The 12433-nt window shown below is 42.9% G+C and overlaps 1 protein-coding gene across 4 annotated transcripts in view; it reads right to left on the minus strand.

The window, feature by feature from the left end:
* MICU1 (mitochondrial calcium uptake 1) overlaps positions 1-12433 on the minus strand; it is a 150078-nt gene that overhangs the window by 97681 nt on the left and 39964 nt on the right. For all 4 annotated transcript variants that reach the window (XM_048505390.1, XM_048505389.1, XM_048505388.1 and 1 more), the window contains exons 3-4: positions 7523-7706; positions 1585-1747 (exon numbers count right to left, since the gene is read on the minus strand). In XM_048505390.1, the coding sequence (XP_048361347.1) occupies positions 1585-1747; positions 7523-7706 (347 nt within the window). The remainder of the gene's footprint in view (positions 1-1584; positions 1748-7522; positions 7707-12433) is intronic.

Consider the following 12433-nt stretch of genomic DNA (forward strand, 5'->3'; position numbering starts at 1 on the left):
CCAGGGCTGTTGTCTGCCAACTGTCTAGTCTGGTGTTACCAGAATACTGGGAATCAAGGATCCCACAAGAGGTACCTGTCCATCTTCACAAATTAGGCTATTTCAGCTGCATGAGTAACTCATCACCCGATTATGATTTTGAAAAGCAAACCAGGGGACTTCAAGGGTGGACGTGGAGGCAGACTTAACGGTCACCTCATACCTGTTGGGTACCTCCCTCCTCACAAATTTTCCTCAAGTTCAACAAAGGCCAAATCTCAAAATCTTTGGAAGAGCTGCAATACATTTTTATTGAAGTTGGTATTTAGTAATCTAGTCCAAGAAGGGATGGGGGTGTTGCCAGGGCTTTATTGTTTTTATTTCTCACCCAACAGATTAGTGGGATTGAAGATGGCTATTCAGGAATGAAACAGAATTTTAAAATGTGGATCACCATTGATAAAACTGTGCCAGATGACACTTCAAGGTATCAAGGGTTTTGTAAAGCAATACCACATATATGTTGAGTCAGACTGACAGGACAATGTGTTTTTTCATTTGGGCAGCACATGAGGGACCCACAGGCATGTGGTTGGGGGCAGGCCAAAGATCAGTAACAAATTTAAATGCAAAAACGAGAAGTTTTGACTGATTCAAATGAACTGCAATAGATCAGCTATTGTTTATCCTCATCTCAGCTGTACAAGGCAAAGCCTTGGACTTGCTGAAGTCAATCAGAGTTGGTCACACAGGATTTCAAAAGCTTCGATGAATGTACATCTTTCCAGTGACTTGTCCATCATTTCTAATTCTGATTTATCACATCTGGAAACAACAAGAAGAAGAGTTTGGATTTATATCCTACCTTTCTCTCCTGTAAGGAAACTTAAGGTGGCTTACAAGCTCCTTTCCCTTCCTCTCCCCACAACAGACACCTTGTGAAGTAGGTGAGGCTGAGAGAGTTCTGAAGAACTGCGACTAGCCCAGGGGTAGGGAACCTGCGGCTCTCCAGATGTTCAGGAACTACAATTCCCATCAGCCTCTGTCAGCATGGCCAATTGGCCATGCTGGTAGGGGCTGATGGGAATTGTAGTTCCTGAACATCTGGAGAGCCGCAGGTTCCCTACCCCTGGACTAGCCCAAGGTCAACCTAGGAGTGCAGAAACACACCAGGTTCACCAGATAAGCCTCTGCCACTCAGGGTGGAGTGGGGAATCAAACCTGGTTCTCCAAATTAGAATCCACCTGCTCTTAACCACTACACCATGCTGACTCCTAACATAGAAGAGTTTGTTACCCTCAACTCCAATAAGCAGGTGGGGTGTGGCTAATGGAAGAACAAGATCACAGATTTAGTCCCTGACATCTGCAATTGAAAGGACCACAGGTGATGTCAAGACCTTTCCTTGAGAGCTGCTATCAGAGTAGACCAGACTGACTTTGGCAGACAAATGGCCCAACTCAGTTCAGGTCAGCATCATGTGTTCTACCAGGCAAGATTCAACAAGTCATTTAACAAGTCATGTTTTTGGACAGAATAATTTGGTACAAGTGACCGATGGTACAGGATACCTACATGTGCAAAGCATTTACACGGTCACTTACTTTCTGGCTGCTTCTCATTTGGAGTGATCGAACGTACGAAATCCTGTGGAGTCATAAACACTTCCGATTCTCCATGCTCGTTTATGACTTTCAAAGTAGCAAAATATCGAAAGATTTTGTCTGGAGTGGAGTAGGCTCGGATTCGGTTTTCATACTCCATCACCTAAAAGAATTTCAAATGTGAAGTTTATTACTTCTTTCCACACACTCAATGTTTCTAGTCTTATCAGTGTTATTTTGACACACATCACTGAATACGCAGCTCAGCAAAATGCCATCAACCAACCTGTTTACAATGTACAGAAAAGAAAATTACTTCTACTACTACTAAATACTATCACTTATGCACACTGGGATTTTTATGCTTCGATGCATTCATTTAACACTATTAAAGTCTTTGGAAGCTCTAAAAGACATTAGTTACAAACAAGATCGTACAGAATACATTACTTTAAAAAGTTCACGTCTATTCCAGTAAGGTGTTTTCTTTAATTAATAGCGGAATGTTTATCCTTATGACAGGCAGGTCTGTGTGGAACATGGATCTGTACATTCCAAGGACTCTGGAGAAGTCTCACATCTACTCTGATCAAGGGCACATCGTGCATATATACCCATCCCGTCCCCGTTCCCCCCACCCACCCATCCCAAATCAGTTAGTGGACAGATCACTCACCGGCTTGGGACAAGTGGGGAACAGTTTTGGCATAGCTGAATATAGCTTGTTACTTCTAATTCCAGGAGCAAAAGGCATTGATTGATTTACTCAGAAGCAAATACACGTGCTTTGGGATGCTGTGGGGGTATGGGCTGTATGTGGTCCATAACTGGGGTGCCTTAGACCCCCCCCCCCATTTAATATGACCCAGAAATACGAAGTATGACCACATATTTGGCATTGGCTTAACAGGTATGGAGTTAGGATGTAGACAAGCAGATGTTGTTCTCACAACAAACCTCATAAGGGTATCTCAGAGTTATTACCTTTATATTATTTTAGGGGGAATTAGCTTGGCCACCCAGTGAGTTTCTGGGTTTACTTTAAATTTCAACCAAATACCCAAGAGATGTCCTCTCTTAATTAACCACTTTCCAAGCTACCACTGAACATGCTTGCACTTCTAATATCCGTCACGTCTTTCTTTGTACAGGAGTTTATAAGTATTTTTATGAGGCAAGATAGTTGCCGCTTGAATGTTTGATGCGAGAGGGAGGTGCACGACAATCAACCAGATCGCCAGAAGTGTTCCTCTCATCAATATTACATTTCAAAAGAACTCAATTCAAAGCACATCGCAGTAGAGAAAAACCATCCGAAAGCTTTAGCTTGTGTCAGCCTCTGAAACGCTGCATTCCTAATAAGCTGCTGTTTAAGGTCAAAGGAAAAAAATAAGCAAGCGCTAAAATACTTGTCCAACTTTCCCCCTCCTTTAATTCAGCATGGATCACAAGAGATGACATGGCAGTTTTCATCATCCAAAACACTCTGTAGCTTGAGTATATTTACTGCTGAAAAATTACTATTTAATACACACAGTTATGCAACAACAGATAAAGAGTGCTGGTGAAGTATGAGTAGAACTGCCTCCTAGGGGCGTACCTGTCCCCGCCCATCAGGTCACGTGGGGGAGCGCAAAATCGCCCATCCACATCGAAGCCTGCTGTGGACCCGCCAGGCACCCCTTGACTCAAGGGGAACTTCGGCAGGCTCATGGCAGGCTGCCAGCCTCCCTACCTTTATCGGAGGCTGGCCTGTCAGCAGGGAGGCCAGGGAATGCAAAAGCCAGCATCAAGCGCCCGCTGAGCCGCTCGCCGCCTCTGAGCCACCCCCGGCCTCCCTGTAGGCTTGCAAAGGTAAGTGGGGTGTGGGGGGGGGGGAGCACAGGGGTGGGAGTTGTCCCAGACACCATTTCCCGCTGATACGCCTCTGCTGCCTCCTGGTTATGAACTGCTTTTTCCAGATGTTTCCTTGCTCTGATTAAGTAGGGGCACTATTAATACTCTTCCCCTTGCAACTGCACTGAGAAGTAAGTTTATACCAATACAAGTAGAAGTGTATCCTTGAAACAAGATGAAGGATTAGGTAGCTCAGCAACTGAGAATGGACTCCAGATCAGAGGTTTAAGAGAATGCAAGACTGAATAGTAGGAAAACAAGAAGAAGAGTAGAGTTTTGGATTTATATCCCGCCTTTCTCTCCTGCAGGAGAGACTCAAAGGGGTTTACAATCTCCTTGGCCTTCCCCCCTCACAACAAACACCCTGTGAGGTGGGTGGGGCTGAGAAAGCTCCGAGAAGCTGTGACTAGCCCAAGGTCACCCAGCTGGCGTGTGTTGGAGTGCACAGGCTAATCTGAATTCCCCAGATAAGCCTCCACAGCTCAGGCGGCAGAGCTGGGAATCAAACCCGGTTCCTCCAGATTAGATACACGAGCTCTTAACCTCCTACGCCACTGCTGATATGAACTTCTCTTTTCTTTTTAAATCCACCATTGAGATTTGAAAAAACTTACAGTGAAACTCTCTCCGGCTTCTTAGAAGACCTCATGGATGAACTGGGGGGGGGGGGGGGCTGGTTGCCTCATGGCAGACAAGAGGCCTCAGGCTGCCAACACTGTGGCATCTAAACTGAGCTTCCATCCAGGCGGTTTCCCTTCTCCACTCCTGGGGTTCTGGAGGTGACTATGAAGTTTCCTAATTTGTAGATCTCCTCAGCAGGTTTCTTAGAAGCCCTAGTCTTTGAGCTTGACTTCTGATGAGGAGGACCTGGCTGCGTTTCCCCTGATGGCAGGGTCTGTCAGTGTTTCAATCTCCTCAAGGTGGGTCACCACAGTACCACTGCCCTCAGATGAGGTTGCATCAAACCTGACCTTGATAACTTTGCCCTTAAGTAGACTCAGGCAAATCACAGAACAGTGACAGAAAAGAAAATAGACTTGAAAGGTCCAACAATTTGAACTTTGCCATGCAGAACAAGTTTCAAAGCCCTTCCTTTCAGTACTTTATAGTGAATAATATGCATACTGATACAACAGAGAAACCTTGATCCACTGCCACTACTTTCCAAATATGCTGCATGTTTGAGGAGATATGACTTTTTCTTCTGAGGGAATTTGATTTAGAAGCCATTTTAAAAATGAAGAAATCAGAGCAGATCATGGTTCTACATCTGAAACGGCCTAATTTGGCTGAAGAACATCAGATATGTTCATGCGCGTATCTCTAAAAGAGAAGTCATTATACATCTAAAGGAGTTCCCCAACCTTTTTGAGCCTATGGGAACATTTGCAATTTTGACCCAGCTTGGTGGGTGCAGCCACAAAATGGCTGCCACAAAATGGCTGAAACAGGAAGCTTCGGTAACTTCAGTGAAGACCCTTGTGCTATAGTGGAAAATAAATCTATACAGCCAATCAAATATCCAGTGGTCAAACAGAAGTCTCGCTGTGCCAAACCTGTGCCAACCCACTTCCTAAAAATACCCAGAAAAGGTGTCAGTGAGCACTATGGTGCCCGTAGATACCATGTTGAGGATCACTGATCTAAGACACACTAGAGAACAGACTGCTCATTTCAGCACCAATCTGAGTACAACTGTTAAGACTTCAACAGAAAGAAAGCTTTAGCCCCTCTGCTGGTTTAGCAAGGTTAAAACAGAGAAAATGAATACACCGACACCATCTAGTTACTTTGTCATTTCAACTTAAACATGACTAGATTGGTTTATAGGAGGTTGCAATAATATATCCTTTCACCGTGGCTTTATTTCAAAACAGAATAATATTTGATGGACGATCACACAGAGGCAAGTGTCCAATGCAGCAGGAAAGAGCCAAATAAAATGTCGGACACAGACAAGACTCCCCCAGCTGCAGACTTGGATGAAACGGCTACAGCAGTGCTACATTTTAATCACTGAGATCAGTTAAAGTAGGATCAACCTTTCATCCTAGCTTGAAACATTGAACCCATTTGTTATTATCTCTCTCTACATTTAGGCCTTACATTGTGTGTTCCTTCTTTAATTTGTTTTTATCCTCAAGAGAAAAATTGTATCATTTGATACAATTCATCTGTAGCTAGGATGCAGACCATGTGAGCCGAGGGAAAATTGCATGCATCAAGAGGTTCAACCAAATCTGAACATTTTTGAAAAGCTTTGATTGGTTTAATTTCCTCAGCATATTTAGGTCCTGACTAATCAGGAGTGCTTTCAAAAGATTTATTCAGACTGTTCAATTAAAACAGGGTGAAAGTGAGGGAGTGGACAGGGTTCTATTTCCCCCATTCATGCACTAGTTCAGTTTAAAAACAAATTATTTCACACAAGTGTATACCTGATTTCATTAACTTGTGTGGGATGGGCGTAAGCACTGGGAAAAAGTAATCCTGATAATTACTGACATTTCACTTTATTCATCATTAAAAACCCTCAGCCACAAGTGCATTCTGTTAATCACTTTGCCATTCTTGCGCTCTTCCTATTGAGCTCGAGCATTGTTCAGCAAAAAAATGGTCTGCTCCTCAGCTAGCCATACACAAGGATTTATCTGACAAAGAACTATTATATTCTAGTTTCCTTTTACACCAGTTCTCATTCCAGCATGGCTCGTGTGTCGGCCTTGATTTACTAGGCTGTTTTTAATTGCCTTTTTTAATGGTACCCAGACAAGACCGTCTTCAAGCCCTAAAGCTTAAACAGAACTCATCTGCCCACACCTGCCTTTTTAATACAGACAATCATAAAACGGTTTACAGAAGATTGTTCTGCATATAAATTTATTAGGCTACATAGACTGCCCGAACAAGAACATTCCCTGCCTAGACAACAGCATATGTATTGACTACCCACAAAAATCAATTGTGCACACTCAAACCAGCTTTCAATTTGTGCTCCTCCAACAGTAGGACATCTCACTCACCAACATAACAAGTTTCTCTTGAACCTACGAGTAGTTTCAAAAGTACTGTCTGATATGGCACAAGAAAGCACTACCCTTCAAGTAAAAACTGGACAAAAGGGAGCCAGCTTTTGCAAATCAAGGTAAGAGCCGGGAGGTACTGTTTGAAAAGAAGTTTGAAAAGTAGGTTGATATAGCAGCCAAAAGAGCCTACTATCAGCTGCATTTCGTTCACCAATTCCCCCTATTTTTCTAGTCAGCTGACCTGGCCACAGTAATACATGAGGCTATCCTTGAAGGCAACACTGAAAGCTCAACTGGTTCAGAATGGGGAAGAATGTTACTACGGGAGCTGTCCAACAGAAACATCTCTTTCCTATTTTAAAACAACTGTGTTGGTTGCCAGTTTGTTTCCAAGCTGAATTCAAGACTCTAGTTATAGTGAGATCTATGTGCCCTCATCTACCAATTCAGCCCTTTTGATAGTTCCCCCACCCAAGGTTGCCCATGTGGCAACCTACAGAGCCCATTCCTTTGCTACAATGGTTCCAAGCTTTTCAGTTAAAGAAGCCCCCTAAAGATATTTTGTGCATGTGTGTGTGTGGGGGGGGGGGGGGGTGTTTAAAAAGCTCTGCTAGGTTGTTTTGTTTGTGATAGTATTTGAGTATTGAGCTATTTTGTGCGCATATGTATGACAGAGGTTTTATAGATCATATTTTTAGTTTTAAAAAGCCCTGCGAGCCACAAGGAAAAAAGGGGCGGATGGATGAATACATCTGTCACCAGTTCACGTCTTTTGGATCCCCACCATTGCTCTAAGACAGCGGAAACAATCGAAGACGCATCTTCAGTAAGACAGTTTCCTAATGTCTTACTAAAAAGGATCTTGAGAAGGGATATGCAAGAGACAAGAGCAACACTTCAAAGGATATACACAGCTTACATTGTTAAAACCTATATCAACCTTGAAAAGTATATCTTCTTGCTGCTTAAATACTGCAGTTTAACAAAGAATACTCCACAGCAATCACGGTACATACTTTACGGTCCCGAAATCCAGAGCGTTTCTTCTTCTTCCCTTCTGACTGAGAATCCTCGTCACTTGATTCTACAGCCTGCCTGTCGTCAAACTCTTCATTCACCGGTTCTTCTCTGTTCTTCCCCTTCTCAGCAGGTTCTGCTCGAATTTCATGTTTCACAGAGGATGGTGCTTCTGCATGGGCTCTAAGATACAATAAAAAAGACGATGTGAGCTATCTAGTTCATCCTCTAATTTCAAATTCCCATTAGGACATTTTTTTTATGACCACATAAATTCAGCAGGAAACTTTCAAAGCAGTTAGCACTGTTAGACTTCTTCTATAATCATCTCCAAGAACACTAAGATTTCTGTGGGGAAGCTGGAACACACAAAGCATTCCTAAACAGCAGTAGCAGCAGCAGCAGCAGCAGGAGGAGGAGGAGGAGGAGGAGGAGGAGTTTGGATTTATATCCCCCCTTTCTCTCCTATAGGAGACTCAAAGGGGCTTACAATCTCCTTTCCCTTCCCCGCTCACAACAAACACCCTGTGAGGTGGGTGGGGCTGAGAGAGCTCAGAAGAACTGTGACTAGCCCAAGGTCACCCAGCTGGCGTGTGTGGGAGTGCACAGGCTAATCTGAATTCCCCAGATAAGCCTCCACAGCTCAAGCGGCAGAGCAGGGAATCAAACGCGGTTCCTCCAGATCAGAGTGTACCTACTCTTAGCCACTATGCCACTGCTGCCACTGTCACTATGCCACTGCTGAGGAAAGTAAGAGAAAGATGTGGGGAGAGGCTGCAGTAGTCCATGTGACAGTCACCTCTAGGCTGGATTATTTCACAGGGCTACCCTTGGCCCTGCTCTGGAAACTCCAGCTGATCCAGAATGCAGCAGTGAGATCCTTTCCGGAGCCTCATGGAGGTCACATATTCAACCTGTGCCCTGCTAGCTACACTGGCTCCAGGTGGAGTACTGGATCAAGTTCAAGGTTTTAGTACTGACATTCAAAGCCCTAAATGGCCTGGGTACCAATGTACCTGCGGGATTATCTCTCCTGCTACCTCCCCCAACAGAGACTCCATTCATCAAGTGAAAATTTACTTGTGGTTCCTGACCCGAGTTAAGTCCATCTGGCCTCGACCAGGGTCAGGGTTTTCTCAGCTCTGCCCCCACGAACACTCTGTCCACTGAGACCAGGGCCCTGAAGAATTTACTGCAGTTCTGCAGGGCTGAAAGAGGGAACTGGTCCACCAGGCATAGAGTTGAGGCAGTAACAGTTACCATCATTGGCCTCCCCACTCCTTCTTCCTGGTCACTCCCTTTATTAAGAGTCAGGTTTTATTTTATTCCTCTCTTCCTTTTTACGATCCATCTGGGCTCAGGAAGTCGGATGTTTTCACCATCTTGGTTTAGGTAAATGTAGTGAGTAGTTATCGTTTTATTGCATTTATTATACAATTGTATATGTATTGTCTTACTGGAAACCGCTCCGAGTCCAAAAGGGGCGGGGCGGTATAAAACATTAACAAACAAACAAACAAACAGGCTGGCAAGAGAAAGAGAAGCTGGGATAAGGGGAAAGTAAAGGGTCACAGTGCAGGAGAAGCAAAAGGACAGAATCCTCCCCTGCACCCCCCTCCAGTGAGTCATGCAGGTCTCCAATTATACCCTTCTAAGTCCAGTTTAAGTCAAGAGTTTAGCTGCATTAAGAATTACACCAGTGGTTCGGGACCCCTTTGGGGGGTCGAATGACCCTTTCACAGGGGTCGCCTAAGACTCTCTGCATCAGTGTTCTCCATCTGTAAAATGGATAAATGTTAGGGTTGGGGGTCACCAAAACATGAGGAACTGTATTAAAGGGTCGCGGCATTAGGAAGGTTGAGAACCGCTGGATTTCACCGTAGTTTGCTGAATATAATCAGCTCTGTTTTTACTCTTTCTTAAGAGCTCCCAAATGCCATGCAGTTTGGCATGGAAAGACAGATTGAAAATGTGAGAGCTCTGTAATGCAAGACAGATTCAAAGACAGGTTCAAAATGTGAGAGCTCTATAATGCAAGTCAAGAGAAAAAGAAAAATGTTCAGGCAAATGCAGAAATCTCTTCTTCTTGCCTTTCTGGAATTCACCCACCCAAAGCAAACCATTAAACATTATTCTTGCAGTTCCAAACTAGTTAACGAGTGCATGAAACTACAGAGAGTCATATACTCACCTGCTCTGCCCTACTAAATGATGATAGGGAGCTGATAGTTTTTTCTAGACAATATTGATCATAAAATGCTCCTTGCATAAGCCTGAAAATTCTTTAATTTCTCTCCAGTAAACCCCCCCCCCCAAAAAAAAACCCCAGAGCTGCTAAAGCAATAAAGGAGGAACCATAAAATTGGTTTTGCCTTTAGAACTGCGGAATTCACAACAAATAGCCCTCCTGGTCTCTGCTCGGTTGATTTATTTTTGATCCCCACCAGGTGATGAACTGGGCTGCATTCCTTTCCCTTGCAAATCCAGCAAACTTATAGTGCGAAGGATTGATGATAATGGAAACTGAACTTGTTTATCCATAAGCTGTGAAGCCAGGGCCCAGGTGCTTGGCATGGGCCGCCTTCCCTTTGCTATGAAAATACAATCCCTGATGCCAACTTTGGAGAAGAAAATTAAGCATTCCTGTCTTTCAGCTAAGATCTTTCTGAATGCTGGGTTTGCATTATGCTTATATGAAAGGGCAATATAGTATAATGGTCAATTTTAGAACTGGGATATAGGTACAGTACGGAAGCTGCACTTCCATTGGTGATGAGGTATTGCTCTCCTATCAGAGACAGGAACTAAACTGGGGACCTAACACGGAGGAGGGGTCACACAGGAAGTAAACAGTTTTCAAGATCCTGTTTCCTGATAGCAGAGCACGGGGAACAACCCAACAGAGACTTCCTACGTCCCCAGGAGAAGGGCAATATAGTATAATGGTCAATTTTAGAACTGGGATATAGATGCAGTACTGAAGCTGCACTTCCATTGGTGATGAGGTATTAAAAAAACCAACAGAAATACACAGTTTTTCTTCAGCACATACATTAAATAATTACAAGCTCTAACATTTGGAATTTGATACCTCAACACTAGTCTCATTCATGTTCCAATCTTCAGGCAGTCTTCCTCACATGTACACATAAGAGCTATGACTCTTGATCTAAACACTAGGTTATCCAAGACTTGGGGCATACAACAATGGTACTGGAGGTAAGCATGCATATGCATGGCAACTCCTCAAAGCAATACTTCTGGCCTGACCAAAGTCCAAGCAACAACCCATCTAGCAGGGTTGACCTCTGCTGGAAAATAAAGGAATGGTCACACTCATTTACCCTTTCTATAACCTTGAAGTTGTTGCTGCAGAGCAGTGTCAGACAGCTACACTGAGGAGATGCTCTATAAACCTTCTCCCTTAGGGACCTGGGATGAGCTTTAGCATAGGATGGGAAACAAGGAATTCAGAAAAACACTCCAAACTGGGTGGATAAAAATCACATGGATGGATTTTTTTTAAAAAGGAATTTTAAAAAAAGTTAAATCAGATTTTTTATTTAAATCAGATTTTTTAAAAAAACCTTTTGAGGGAAAACAATCCTAATCTATAATTGTCTTTTAGAATGCTGCAACAGCAAACCCCCAACAATCACCATGCAGGACGCATTTACACCCAAGTCCTCTGAGTCATGCACAGGGATTGGAATGCCTACGGTCTTCCTCTCTGCCCAACGCTTTTAAAAGTTCCCCACGCACAAACTTTCCCCTCCACAAACCCTGCTGTGGCTTGATTCTTCTTGGACCAATTGTTGGGCAAAGATAGAGTTGTTTCTTCATTACAACACAAACACCCTTTCCTCAACAGCTTGCCAGCAATCTTACAACATTCCAGATTCAAACTGCCTCACTGCTGCTCCCGCCACCAACAACTGTCTAGAGCCTGTTGTATTGTTCAGCACAACAGGCTTTACTGCTAGTCTAAAGATAATTTCAATAGTTTTCAATACAAGATACATTATAGTCCAAAGGTTATTCATCATGAAATAACCATTAATTTTTAATTATGTAGCATCAGACTGTATGTGCAATGTTTAATTTTTTTTGTAAATGAATCCCATTAATCCATTCACCATGTCATGTTCTTCTAGAGGTTACAGTAAGATCATTTTGGGAAGTCCTTCCATCTAGTTATTATCACACGTGCTTGGTTTTGCAGTTCTTAAAATTGTGAATTTGTGTCTGCAGAGATAGCATGCCTCTTCTTCACAGTAAAAATGTTAGAAAATAAACACACAGAGTTGCGAAAAAGACCTCTATCCCATTGTTCCTTTGCAAATGTATGTAGGTAGAATTAACCCCTTAACTCTTAAATGCTACGTTTCAAGAAGTTCAACATTTTTTGGAATGGAATGGATCTGTACATGGATCTATACGTGACGAGGGAGAGGAAAGCAGTAAAAATAAAAGTGAAACCTTTTGAGAGAATATCTCACAAGTATTTGTATCTTTGTGCGTATAGACTGAAGTTTATCGTAAACATTTTCTGTTGTATACACGAGTTAGTAAAAAGCCAGCATAAGATATAAATATGGGCATCACTCCTGCTCAGTTATAATATGATCATTTTTAAGCAAACATTTGGAGACCGACTGCTGTATTCAACTCAGATTGTAAGATGTGCACAAAATATTGAAGCAGCAGTCACAAAGAATGTGTTCCTCCCTCCCAGATCCTTGCTATTAAAATATGGCAGACGGTGGAGATGATCAATAAGATGTCTGAATTTGAGAGATCATGAGATAATGGGAAAAAAACAAGTTAGTCATTTCATAATGAGATTGCGTCAATCCAGCTCTTTATTTCCCAACAGAAAAATAGGGATTTTAAACAAATTTAAAGTTGAA

The sequence above is a fragment of the Sphaerodactylus townsendi genome, linkage group LG08 (genome assembly GCF_021028975.2).
Source record: "Sphaerodactylus townsendi isolate TG3544 linkage group LG08, MPM_Stown_v2.3, whole genome shotgun sequence".
Classification (NCBI taxonomy): domain Eukaryota; kingdom Metazoa; phylum Chordata; class Lepidosauria; order Squamata; family Sphaerodactylidae; genus Sphaerodactylus; species Sphaerodactylus townsendi.